At 57.3% G+C, this 13,317-nt stretch overlaps 1 protein-coding gene across 15 annotated transcripts in view; it reads left to right on the top strand.

Moving 5' to 3' along the window:
• Positions 1–13,317, top strand: part of IFT122 (intraflagellar transport 122) — a 68,357-nt gene that overhangs the window by 42,132 nt on the left and 12,908 nt on the right. For 11 of the 15 annotated variants that reach the window (XR_014064351.1, XR_014064352.1, XM_081526299.1 and 8 more), the window contains 4 exons: positions 3,122–3,175; positions 5,947–6,108; positions 10,294–10,460; positions 13,071–13,242. Coding sequence is in view for 13 of the 15 variants with exons in the window: in XM_081526299.1 (XP_081382425.1) it covers positions 3,122–3,175; positions 5,947–6,108; positions 10,294–10,460; positions 13,071–13,242 (555 nt within the window). In the remaining 2 variants the exon portion in view is untranslated. The remainder of the gene's footprint in view (positions 1–3,121; positions 3,176–5,946; positions 6,109–10,293; positions 10,461–13,070; positions 13,243–13,317) is intronic. The other 4 variants (XM_081526300.1, XM_081526296.1, XM_081526297.1 and 1 more) reach the window with 1 other exon arrangement.

Raw genomic sequence — 13,317 nt, 5'->3', positions numbered from 1 at the left:
CTTCACGGCCTGACTCATGGCCTCTATTCACGGCAGCGTTGCCTGGCTGAGTCTGTTAAAACTCCAAAAATGCTTGAAGACGTTTGCCCCCTTTCCACATGTTAGAAAAAGCCCAGCCACGTCTCTGAGATGGGTTTTCATCTGGAACTTGAGGCGGGAGAATAAGTGGCTTCCAGCTGTGTCGCCCCCTCTACCCTCTCCCCTCTTTTTCTTTCCACAGTCCATGGACCAGGTCCTCAGTTAGCCCGTACCCCCAGCTGGCGGGCAGGGGGCTGTAGAAGGGGCGGTGCCCACCCTGTGCTAGGCTGGGATAGCTGCGCCTGAGAAGAGAGCGGATGGAGACCAGGCCAGGACTGGGCAGCCTGGCTGGGGGCTGTGGTGCCCGCACCGGCTGGCCGACCCCAGGGAGCCTCGTCCTCCCACTCCCTCCGCGGGCACTGTGACAGCACCGCCTGACATGCCTGCGGGACCCAGTGTCCTTAGGCTTCACCCCCGCATTGTAGAAGGGGTTCTAAAACTGCCCGTGGTTGGCGAAACACTGGCCGAGATTAAAACAAGATTGTCGAGATGTAGTAATTATCTGTATCAGTTTCAGATCTACTAAGTGTCAGGAAAGGGGTAGCAGAGGAGGAGGGAGGGCTGTTAGGGATTCTGGAGAACTCAGAGGAGAGAGGAGGCGAGTCCGTGGAGGGGTTTCCACCCCCCCCACCCCCCACCGCCCCCTAGAAACGCCAGGAAGGGTGAAGGATGACACAGGCGTCCTGGACGGTGTTTTGTTAGTTTTTAGCCCGGATTGCAGTGAGAAGCCTTCCTTAGAGATCGTCAGTTCCTTATGCGCAGAAACTAGGCATCAGTTTCTTCCCAGACTCGGCCACCACTGCCTAGCCCAATTGTTCAGTCGCTCAGTCGTGTCCGACTTTTTGCAACCCCATGGAATGTAGCCCGCTAGGTTCCTCTGTCTGTGGAATTCTCCAGGCAAAAATACTGGAGTGGGTTGCCATTTCCTTTTCCAGGAGATCTTCCTGACCCAGGGATCGAACCCCCTCAAACCCACATCTCCTGCATTGGCAGGTGGGTTCTTTACCACTGAGCCACCTAGGAAGCCCACTTAGTACCTCAGACCGTTAGGTGCTCAGCAGATGTTTGATTGGACAAAAAAGAACCTGAGATTCCTACCCCCCATCCTGTATCCCCCAAACCCTCCCTGAGAATAGAGATTATTTATTGTGTGAAGCCTACAGAATTTTAACCCTAGAGTAGAACTTGATCATTTTAGCCGGATTCCTAATCTCCAGGCTTCCCTTTTCTGCCTTGCAGTCTCCCAGGCACCAGAGGGTGCAGGGTGGGTCCCTGTGATGGGCCATCATCTCCACTAGGTGGCGCAGGAGAGCGGCCTGGCCTGCAGGGCAGCGGCCCGGTTTGTTCCCACACCTCCCCCTGCTTGAGGTTATCCCAGGCCTGGTGACTCCGACCGCTCCGACCAGGGTCCAACCAGGGCACCCTTGACTCTGCAGAATGTGTCAGCGCTGAAGGAACTCGGAGACAGGTTTCTCACGGTGGCAAGTTCCGGAATCCTAGCAGAGCAGACCTAGACAGCCCACAGGGAGGACCTGCCAGCTTGCCCCCGTCTGGAGAAAGCTGTTGGCAGCCTAGAGGTGGGGCCAGGGCAGGTTCAGGGCCCTCCAGCCAGGACTGAGACCTTGAAGGCTCCTTCTTTCCTCTCTGCCGCTTGGCCAGACGTCCCTGTCACATTGCTTCCAGGAAGCCCGGATCTCGAAGGTGGCTTGTAAGACCTCCTGCATGGAGATGGGTCCTTTGAGCCATCCATCCCTTTGCTCACGTGATGCCTGCCTGACCCCTTCAGGGGACCCCTCTCCAGGGGTGCCGTCTGTTAGCTTCCTGCCTCTCAGTGCTTTGCTGAGTCCTGCCTCCCGCCACAGCCCGTTGCCAGTCAGTGAGTCTGCGTTCTCCAGGGCGTCCAGTTTGTAACTATACAGCTCTTGGCTCAGGGAGGCTTCGTGGTCTCTTTCAACTGCCTGCCTCCCCTTTTAGAATACGGGCCCCTGATTGCAGGAGGGAACAAAGGCCAGGTCGTAGCAGTCTCTGGGCCCCCAGCCCATGACAGGACGCTTGGCCCTGCAGGATGAAAAGATAAAGTCACTCTGTGGCCACCCATGAGGCAGCTGGAGGCTGAATGACCTGCCCGCTTCCCCGGCCTTTTAGAATGGAGGGTGTCGTGCAGCTAAGCAGCAAGAGCAGTTGGCCGGGGTGGTTGTCCTAAGGCTCCTGGACCTGCTGCCTCCTGTGGGCGCATGTCAGCCTGTTTCCCACGGGACGGTGCAGAGGAGCACGCCTCAGAGGATGCTGCAGCAAAGCCCTATGAAGAGCCTCCTGATGGGTGGGCTGTGCTCCATTCCAGCCCCTGCGGGATCTGAAAGCCCCAAAAAAGGCTTAGCAAATAGCTGTTCTCCTGCAGAAGGCTGCCTAGAATGTTCTAGAAGCCCATGGGTTTAAATCTCTGGCTTTACAGTGAGTCCATGGCAAGCTGCACTTGTCAGGTTTACGTAAGAGTTTGCTTCCAGGGACGAGGAGTGATTCATCCCCTGCCTCCCCCTTCCTTCCAGAAGCCATGTCTGTTCCTCCTCAGGTCTCCCCCGCCCCCTCCCTCAGTGCCACCCTGTGTCTGTGCCCTGCGCAAGGCATGGCTGTCTCCCGCGCTCTGTCCCAGTCACTAGGGTGGACGTGCGCTCTCTCCTCGGTTGGTCCCTGCCCCCACTCCCCCTCTGGTGCCGCTGCCTTGGAGGCTCCGTGCACCTGGACCTCCCTTGTGCATAGAGAATCCCCCAAGCCAGCCCCACCGCCGACTGCACTATCGGAGTTTTGTGGACCTAATCCCAAAGCAAGTGATGCATCCTGTGTATGAACTAATCCCAGGGAGAAAGCCCTGACTCTGTGAGTGGCAGAACCCTCCCAAATGCATGGTGATTAATCAGTGCTCGCTTCTTCCCCGCCCCCCACAACTGGCTCACTTTCTAAAGCTTGTCTTCCCGCCCCCAGCCAATCACCCACTTTTGAAGCCCAGAAGGCAGCTGATTTTCTTTCATTTCTTCTTCCCCTGTAGGCCTTCACCAGAGTACAAGACCTCCGGTATTTAGAGCTCATCAACAGCATTGAGGTAAAGGATGAAGTGTTCTTCCTTCTCAGGGCAGCGCACACGCGCTGTCAGTGGTTTGTGAGTGGGCGCCTGGGGGACACATGACAGGAGCCCACTGGTGTCTGGGGGAGGGCAGGGTGCCCCGCAGAGGGGGCCGGCACTTGGGAGCCGGGAGTCCAGACTGTCCCTCGGGAGCTGGGTGAGCCAGGCAGGTGCCTCATCTGTCTGAGCTCTGGTTTCTTGTCTGGGAAATGGGATGAGACTGCCCTCGCAGGATTGCTGGGAGGATTAAACAGGTTCTCGGGAGCTGGATTCCATCCCCGCAGTGCCTATTAGCTCGTTACCACCCTCTCTAGGGCTCCACAGCGTGCCCGTGGAAGCGGCATTTCCCAAACGCACGTGGTCTGCGCCCACCCCCTGGGACGGGCCCTGGGGAGGGGGGCTGCACCCTCGGGACGCTGAGCCCTCCCCATAGCCCTCCCTCCTCATCTGCGGCCCAGAGGAGGGTGGGGGCCCCACGAGGCTGGTTCCGCCTGCACCGTTTGCTAGGGGATGGGAGACAGTGTTTCTATGCTGGTGTCTCTTCATGCTGTCTATCTGTGAAAAGGTGTACGTATTTCTGCTTCAGAACAGATTTATTGTGAGGCTCTGGGAATGTGAGATACATTTGAATTCACATATGGAAGCCGCGAGGAAACCAGCAAACGTCTCGTCCCTCTGACTCAGTTCAGCATAATAAACACCTGTCGCGGGCCGGGCCGCGTGCCGAGCCCCGTGGGCAGAGAGCCGCGTGGAGGAGAGGCCTGCGGGAGCTCCCAGCCGGCCCAGCCTGGTAGCTGTTGCCATTTGTCGAGTGCCTGCTCCATGCCACACACGTGATCCACATGCGCACGATTTTACAGCCTCACAACGGCTTCACGAGGCAGCTGCTCTTCGTACCCTATTTGAGAAATAAGAAAGCTAAGGCTCAGAGAGGCTGTGTCTGCGTCCCCAAGGCAGAGGGCCGGGTTGGAATTCAAGCCAGTTCTGTCTTCCAAGCCCCTGTGGTCTCTAGTCAGGACCGTGTCGCCTTCTAAGAAGGTGCTCCTGGAGCTCACCCCGCAGACTCCCGCCCTCCCCCAGAGCATCTTCTGTGCCATCTCTACCTGCACGGGGCAGGGGGTGTTCAGAGCCGTCTGCCCACGGCGGCCAGTGCTGCTTATGACTAGCAGGGCCCGTGTTTGTAGGTCAACCGATCTGGATCTAAGCGTCTTAAGACGAGGCCATGGCGCATAATTTTTCTCTGTGCAAAAGTAACTGGCCTCTATGAGGACCAACTCTAGCCGTTTATCACGTCTTCCTGAGATCACACTGCAGTGTTTTCCGACGTGTTCTGAGCTGGGCAGAGTAAACTTGGAAGATCTGTGAAAAAAGAGCAAAGGGCCTTTGAGCAAGGATCCGTTTTGTTTGCTCGGAGGCCTCAATGGCTTGCTTCTAGGCATTCACCATTATTCCAAAGAACCCAGGTTCCTTACCAGGCGCCTCTTGGGTCAGTGAGCTGCCGCTGGGCTGAGAGCAGGCTGGAGAGAGTCTGTCTGCGAGATTCTTACTCGCTAAGCCCACGGAATTGTTTGTGCTGATCCTAGTGAGGTTCTGGGGCCTGCAACGGATTTGGCCTAGATTCCACACCCAGCAAAACCTATTTCTTTATCTCACTGCGAGATTTTAATTTATTTCCTACTATTAGGAGTCTGCTTATTTGGCTGACTACCCTAAACTATGTATAGTGTGGGTTTGTTTTTCTTTGGGTTTTTATAAATTCTTTTCTGTCATTGGGGAAGCTTGTTGCCTCCAGCTGTTGTAACTTTCACCAGCTTGTCTAGGAGTTTGATTCAGTGTCTCGTGTTCCTCCTCTGCAGTGCACTTGCTAGAAAACAAGCAAAGGGAAACTGCCGGGGATGAGAGATTGGGTGCTACTGAGTGTTTACAAATAGCTTGAGCTGTAGACTAATGGCCGTTCCCTACCACGGGGGGCAGGAGGGCCCCAGTTGCTTGTCAGCCTCAGCGCTGCTGCGCCTCTGCGTGTGTGTGATCGTGTACACATCGATCACGCGTGCAGCATAGGGCAGGCACTTGACAGGTGTGTCCTTGGGGACAGTCACTGGTTTCTGAAGGCAGCATTATGTAGAACAAAGAGCATCAGACAAAGTCCAAGCCGCAGCCCCGTGTGGTCCTACCTGCCCCTCTCCCAAGGCTGGGCTCCCGGCAGCGTGACCCTGAGCGAGGGGTACCCGGCACCTAGCGGATGCTCAGCACACAGCGTCACTCACCTTCTCTTCAGTGCAAGGGATGTAAGGCTCGTTATCCTATGTTGTTGGTCTTTTTCTCGGGAGGAAATGCTAAAATCTCTCTCCCTGTCCACCATGATCATGAGTCACAACCCAGCCAAACCAGGCCTGGGGATTTGGGAGTTCTTGGAGCTTGCGGGTCCCTAAGAGTGGGCAGCACACCCCATCCTAACCATGCAGTCATTTCCTTGGAAGGATATGTAAGGAAGCCGCTGTGAGGAATTTCCATTAAACAAACAAATTTACATCTCTTTTGATCTTCCCTCTGTGGGGGGGGAAATCTGCTTTTGTTGTCAAGCATTCCCATCAGAAACCGAGCTGAGAGACACAGCAGCCCAGGAGCCAAGTGTAGGTTCCAGTAGGAAGGCCCAGGGGCTTAACTTGAAATAGCCACGGTGAACCTTTGTGAAGGGCGCTTCCTGCCACGGCTGTGGAGACCATTTCCTGTGCTTCTAATTTTTCCAGGAGCGGAAGAAGCGGGGAGAGACCAACAATGACCTGTTTCTGGCAGATGTGTTTTCCTACCAGGGGAAGTTCCACGAGGCCGCCAAACTGTACAAGAGGAGCGGGCATGAGAACCTCGCGCTCGACATGTACACGGACCTGCGCATGTTCGAGTTTGCCAAGGTAACCGCCACTGCCTCCAGGCTGTCTTCCCAGGCGCTGTGTGGAACGGACCATGGCCGTGGCCTCGGAGAGGGCATGGGCAGGTTGATCAACAGGGGGACCATCGGCGGCCACTGGGTAGACGTCACAAGGGGCAGAGTGTGGTGGTTCAGACCTGGTAGACGGTGTGTCCTAACCAGCGGAGTCCCGTTGTTAAGCATTTGGGGCTCTGTCTCCCACGAGTTCTCTCCAGCCTCTGTCAGAAGCCTCTGAGTGTCTGTGTCCTCAGGCCTGAGCCAGCTCTGCTGTCGTCACAGGGGCCCGCATGGTTCACTCTGGCCAAGGCCTCCTGAGCGCTGGCTCCACTTAGCGCTGGGCTTTGCGCGGGGCCTCAGAGGCGCCCCGACGGAGGCCCTGCCCTCACGTGAGCCCACCGCCCCCGTCACCTGTGTGGGGTGGAGGGCTGATATCCTCTTGCATGTGGAGGCCCTGTTAAGCCTTGTCTCCAGGCCTGGGCCGTTAAAGGCACACAAGGTCTTCCTGGAGCAGCTCCTGATGGCTTGTGTGAGAGCGAGTCCCCCCGCAGAGCCCAGACCACCAGGACACCTTCAGGTGGGCGCCTGGAGCAGCCAGGTCTGCCTTCCATGGTTTGTCGTTCAGTCGCTCAGTCATGTCCGACTCTGCGACCCCACGGACTTTGCAGCGTGCCAGGCTTCCCTGTCCTTCACCATCTCCTGGAGATTGGTCACGTCCATTGAGTCGGTGATGCCATCCAACTGTCTTGTGTTCTGTCGCCCCCTTCTCCTCCTACCTTCTACCTTTCCCAGCATCAGGGTCTTTTCCAGAGAGTCAGCCTTTCACATCAGGTGGCCAAAGCATTACAGCTTCAGCTTCAGCACCAAGGTACCCCCGTTACCCTGTCTCCAGTAACCTCACGGCCTCAGAATGTTCAGTGAGTCATCAGCCACAAGCAGTTAGAGGCTGTTCATGGTAATTATCCAGCAAGTTCAAGACGGAAAGCCCTCCCCATCGTCCCCCTGCTCTCCTGTTCCTGAGGACGGCTGTGCGCTCTTGTCCTTGGTGCCTCTCTGAGGCCCTGGGTGAACAGCGGTGCCTGGGTTTGCTGTGATGCAGCCCTGGACTTGCTGGTCCTCAGCGCTTGGCCGAGCACCGGGCCCCAGCCTGTCTCTTCCTTGATGATTCCTTCATTCCATCCCTCAGGTCTGGGCGCTTCAGGTGTCCCCATTTTGCCCTCTTCAGCTTTTGTACCCACTCCTCCCTCCAAACCCCAGCACGTGCACGTGTGCGCGCACACACACACACACACACACACACACACACACCATGTAACAGTGCAATCACACTGAGAACACCTAACTCAACGTGTCTCTTTCTGGGGATAAAACCTTGAAGTAAAGGAGCGAATCCCTGAGGCTAGAATGTGAGCATTGGGATCGGCTAGTCGTGCTGGTTCTTCTGGGCCAGCCGCCCCTCCCGGAACCTCTGAGAAGTCCCGGTGGGCAGCTGAGGCGTAGGAGACAGTGCCTTGCACTGTTGTCCAGGGGGTGGGCGTGAGGCCCGGCCTCCCTGTGGGTGACCTGGGGAAGGCACTTCACTTTGCTCAGCCTCCATCTCCTTCTTGGAGGGTGACCTCGCCCAGCTCAGCTCAGAAAGGTTTGGGAGAATGAGCGAGGCCAGGCGGGACCACAGCATGGTTGTCCTTCAGGGCTGCCCCCTGCCTACCTCGCCGCACCCCTGCCCGGGGCACCCCCATCACACTTCCGGTGGGCTTTGTGCACCTACAGTCTCCCACCTAGAAAGGCAGCTGTTTACACAGTCCATCTGATCTGCCTCTCCATGAAGGTTAATACGCTGAGCGTTGTTTTTGGTCTCAGTCTTTGGTAAAATTCCAAGTAGGATCCAAGTAGGTTGGTTCCATTTCAGTCCCCCTCCCCACCCACAGTCTGAATTTGAGAAAATGTGTACATACACATTATGTTGGGGGGTGGTGGGATACAGTGCTTATTAACGTGGTATGTTTTTGTTTACTTGAAAATTGCTTCCCAAGATTCAACCTGGTTTTCAGAAAATTTTTAAATTACATTCCCACGTACAAATAAATTGTATGCTTTCCGGGTAAGTGACATGTTTATATGGCGATAAAGGGAATTATAATGCTCTTAACTCTTGTGTAGTATGTCCTTATCAGAATCACCGAGCATGAGAACAGTGTTTAGTCTCATTCATCACTCATCACGGCCTCTTTCTGTCCACTCCAGGACAAAGCCTTTGCCACGGCCCCAGATAATGTGTAAGTCAGTGCCATGGAACCAAAGAACCTTTGGAAAGCCATGTTGTTGAGCCTTGGAGGAACCATTTAGACTCAACTTCAATTAGGTCAGAGCTTCTGGAGCCGGGCTGCGGGGCTGGGACAGGCTCCTTCACGAAGCCTGTGAGTTGTGTCCCTGGCTGGTCTCCTGGCTGACCAGCCAAGCTCCTGACTCACCCTTGGCCTCTGACCCTTCTCACCACAGACACAGGAGTCCGTGAGCACTCACTCTGAAGGACATTTCTGTTCTCTCGTGATACCTGTTTTCTCCAGCCGCTCACCTCCTTTAACCAACCAGGTCAGCAGAGTTTCTGGCTTTGCTTTGGCCTAAAGAGTCGACGCCGTAGCCACCGAGAGTAAAGGCCGTGTCCTTAATGGCCCAAACCAAGCGTCTCCGGCACCCAGCCGTGTCCTTAATGCCCAAACCAAGCGTCTCCGGCACCCAGCGGCTGCCATCCTAGCCCCTTCCCCTCGTGAGCTGCAGCGAGCCCGGCGGCCAGCCAGGCTGGCCTGTCTGTTATTGGCGCCTCAGTGCCAATGATGCTCCGTCCTCCCCTTAAAAGAATTGCTCATCTTTGGCCCATCTAATGTGTTATTTTAGAGGCTACCCAATTACCCTGAAAGCAAATGGAAAAAGAAAAGAGAACGCTAATTGTTCGAGTGGGTTTTCAGTGTACATTGACTGTACTTTCCTGACAAGTGAGTGCTAATCAGGAGAAAGGCGTGCTTTCTCAGGCTTCATGAACTCCGCACGGCGCAGACTCCGCAGGGCACTTTGTTCCTGAGACAAACCGCTGCTGAGGAGGCGCGCGGGGCTGTGCTCTTAAGCTCTCGCAATTTCCCTTTGTGAAAAGCCCCACCTTTAAAATTGTCAGCACCAAAGCTGCCTCCACTCTGGCGGCCCCCACGCACGTACTTTGGGTAACCGTATCCCGAGAAGAGGTGCTCTTCTGAGGCTGTTCCTCATGAATTCTCAGGCCAAACCCAGGGAAGCTGGGCCTGGCCCCTTAGAGGCCCGTTGTGGTAGAAGGAACACAGGCCCCTGACCCCCCGGTCCACCAGCCTCTCTCTCCTTCACGGGGTCTCTGCAAGCCCCATCCCTCTGCCTCAGATCCCCATGGCCTCCTGTTGTCTCCACCCCCACAGACCTGAACTCAGGCCTGGTTTCAGAGCATCCGGTTGAGAAGTGGTTCACCAGAATCCCTTGTGCTCCTTACCAGGCAAACAGCCAGGGCAGAGCCGAGGGGATCATGCCCCGAGTTCAGGAGGCAGAAGGTGAACAGAGTCAGGAAACAGACATCCTGGCAGTGCGGTGGCGGCTGAGGGGCCCTCCGGGAACTCTGGAAACCATCCCATCTGAGTTCAGGGGATCCTCAGCCTTACTCTGAGGCATTGGCGGGGGTTGGGGGGAGTCATCCTTACTCTCTGAGTAAAGGTTCCACTAGGTCTGAGTATCTGAAATTGTGTAAAGTCACAGATACATGAAACTCTGCATGAAGGAGAGACAAAGCGCCTTGACCATGAGCCTCCCGCACTGTGGAGTTTGTGCACGGTACTCCCGCGAGTCCGGAAAGTGTTGTTCAGCTGAAGAACACACGGCCGTTAGCGGGACGGGCAGGAAGCATTGAGAGCTGCCGTCCTTGACACTGCCTCTGCCCCCCCCCCAGGAGCACCTGTGGGGTGGCCGTGAGCCCTCCTCCCGGCCCCCAGGCCTGCCCCCCTCCCTCCCCCAGTCAGCCCCACAGGGCCCGGCTCGCGCCTGCATCCTGGCCACGGCCAAGCGGGCCTGTCCTTGCTGCAGCCTCCGACAGCTCTGACATCATGCTGGCAGCAGGAAGTTCTAATCCGGAGTGTTTTTGTTTGTTGTGCTTCCTCAGGATTTCCTTGGATCTGAAGACCCCAAAGAAACAAAGATGCTAATCACCAAACAGGCTGACTGGGCTCGAAACATCAACGAGCCCAAAGCCGCCGTGGAGATGTACATCTCGGCAGGCGAGCACAGCAAGGCCATCGAGATCAGCGGCAACCACGGCTGGGTCGACATGTAGGTTTCCAGTCTCGGCCCCGACAGGCACGTGGGAGGCAGCGTGTCATGTCCTGTCAGCGTGTGGTTGTGACTGACAAGGGAAAACATAGTGTTTCTCTAAGTATCTGATCATAGGTGATGGTGACTCAGTTAGGGGGAGATACAGATAGAGCAGTAGCTGCCTTTGAGCTGCTCAGCAAGGCCTTGGGGAAGGGGTGGTGGAGGGTGAGTGGGGAGCCACCCCGGCTTCGGGGCCACCATTCCCTGAGCCCTGCCTGAACTGGCACTGCAGCTCCTCATGGGCACGTGGTTCCCCCAACACCCTCAGCGTCAGTGTCTCCATGCCCCACTTCAGATGAGGAAGCCGAGGTTCAGGGACTGGGTGATTGCGCAAGGCCAGACAGCCAGGCAGTCGTGGAGCAGTGCCCGTAACCTATATGGTGGTTGGCACTAAAAAGAACAGAAGTGCCAAGCACGTCGGGGAAGGAGACCTGCATTCTCCCGGGGGGTGGTCTTCGCCTGAAGGGCTTTTGACGACTTGCAAGTGGTGGAGACGCAGGAAGGGAAGGGCGTGCAGGGGGAAGAAGAGCACAGACAGGACAAATCGGCCGCCTGCGGGTGATGGTCCAGGAGAGGGACGGGGAGGATGCTGGCAGCGGCAGGGGCGTCCGGGCTGGTCTCACAGGGAGGCCCTTGGGGGCCAAACTGAGGTGTTTAGACTTGTCAGTAGGTGGAGAGGACCCTGGGTTGGGGCCGTGCTCCCGCCGCAGGTGTAGGATGGAGGGAAAACTGGAGGAAGGGAGACCAGGTAGGTGTCAAGTGCAGTGGGCTGGGGGGGTGCCGTGTGGCAGCGGAGGGAACGAGAGAGACGTGGAAGAACTGAACCGGCAGGACCTGAGGCGGTGGGCATCAAGGTGGGGCCGGCTGGGGAACTGGAGCTGGACTCTGAGCTCTGGCTGGGCGGTCGGCGATGCCACTGACAGAGGCAGAGAACAGAAGCTCCGGGGCTTCGTGTGGAGCTGCCGGACAGAGGATGGACTCAATCTTAGGACGCTTTTTGGGCGGGGCAGCCTCTCCTCCCACCGTCAGAGGAGTGGGCTTCGTGCTAACACGTGTATGTGTGTGTGTGTGTCTGTGTGTCTGTGCACGTGTACACCCGTGCAGGCTGCTGCACCTGGCAGAGGAAAAGAGATGCGGGAGTGGCTCCTGAGGTTGGCTCAGCCCGAGCCCTGAAGGCTGTCGGTTGCCCTGGAAACCACTCTGTGGTCCATGGGCCGCACTGGCCCGGCACCCAGGAGGGAGAGGGGCTGGTCCGACAACTGACTCACGTGGTTGGTGCGGTCCCTCACAGAGGGCCCTGGGCGGGTGACCCACCGCCCCATCGTTCTCTTGTCCCGGAATAGCATTTCTTGAAGATAGAGGTGCAGATTTCACCTACCCCCCCGCCCCCACCAAGTTTTTCTTTTCATGAAAAGGGGTGGGATAGGCAGGTTTAGGGCCCCCACTCACTCTAGTTTTTCACGTCACTGACATTTGCAGCTGGTATGTATCACGTTACCCCAGGGATGCTCACCTAGTTCAGAAGAGAGACATCAAGCACACTCTGTCCTTTCTCCAGGGACATTAGGTTTAACGGGTAGGGCGGGGGTGGGGGCTCCCAAGGGGTTGCCTGAGCCACCTTTCCCTAAAAATGTGTCCTCTCTTTGCTGAGAAGTGGTATTTTTAGAGCCATTATTATTCTCAGTACGGATTGACAGGCCTCCCTGAGCTTGCCGATTTCTGAGACGTCTCTGTTAACAGCCGCTTCCCCATCCTTTCTCACAAAGAGCGAGCTGGGTAGATAGAACCCCTCTCCCCTGGGAGAGCCGCTTTGGCTCCAAAGCCCGGCCTCTCCGGAGAGAAGAAGCGCTTTCCACATGGCCCCGTGTGCCCACGAGCCGTGGCAGGCCGGCTGCCCCGGGGAGAGGCGGTGAACCGGTGGTCCCATGGCCCCTCCGCCCCCGCCCTGGCCCGGTCAGCACCGCGGCCAGGAGAAGAGGCGCAGATCCCTGCAGGCTCTCCTTCCAGGGCTCAGAACATTAGCGCACTGGCCCTTCCTCCAGCAGTCCTGTCCCCAAGGGCTGCTCTCACCCCCGCCCCTGCTCTCCTGCAAGAATTCCTCTAATGGTGCTGGAGAGGGCACTTTCCGGCTGCAGAGGCGTGGTCGGGTGGCTCCACCTTCCACCCTGGCCTCTGGTGTCCTCATCTGTGAAATGGGAATAACAGTACCACCACCCCCGCCCAAGGGCAGAGAAGATCCAGTGAGATCACACATGGGAAGGCTCACGGCGCTGAGCTGACATGCGTAGGTGAGCAGCAGACGTTGGCTGCTACCCCCAGAGCTTGCTGGACAGGGTTGTAACTCCCAGGAAAGGCACATGAAGTGGGCGGCCTTTCTGGGTGAAGTACTCCCTCAGTGAATAGCCTCGCATCCAGCGCCGGGGGTCGAGGCACCATACTGAGCCTGGGGGGTGGGTGTCAGCAGGATAGGCGCAGAGCCGCCCTCGGGGAGACGGAGACACCACTGGACTTCCCCCCACCAGCCCCCTCCCCAGAGCCCACCTCCTGCCCGTGCTCTCGCCGCTCCAGGCTCATCGACATTGCCCGCAAGCTGGACAAGGCGGAGCGGGAGCCGCTGCTGATGTGCGCTCACTTCTTCAAGAAGCTGGATAACCCCGGCTACGCCGCCGAGACCTACCTGAAGATTGGTGACCTCAAGTCCTTGGTTCAGCTGCACGTGGAGACCCAGCGCTGGGACGAGGTGAGCGCCAGGGCCCTCCCTGAGGCCTGGGACCCGGGGACTGGGGGGGCGGTTTGCATGGAGAGCAGCTGCCCT

Source organism: Giraffa tippelskirchi, chromosome 9, assembly GCF_054371585.1.
Source record: "Giraffa tippelskirchi isolate mGirTip1 chromosome 9, T2T-mGirTip1v1.2.pri, whole genome shotgun sequence".
In the NCBI taxonomy this organism is placed as follows: domain Eukaryota; kingdom Metazoa; phylum Chordata; class Mammalia; order Artiodactyla; family Giraffidae; genus Giraffa; species Giraffa tippelskirchi.
This window is presented reverse-complemented; position numbering and strand designations above follow the sequence as displayed.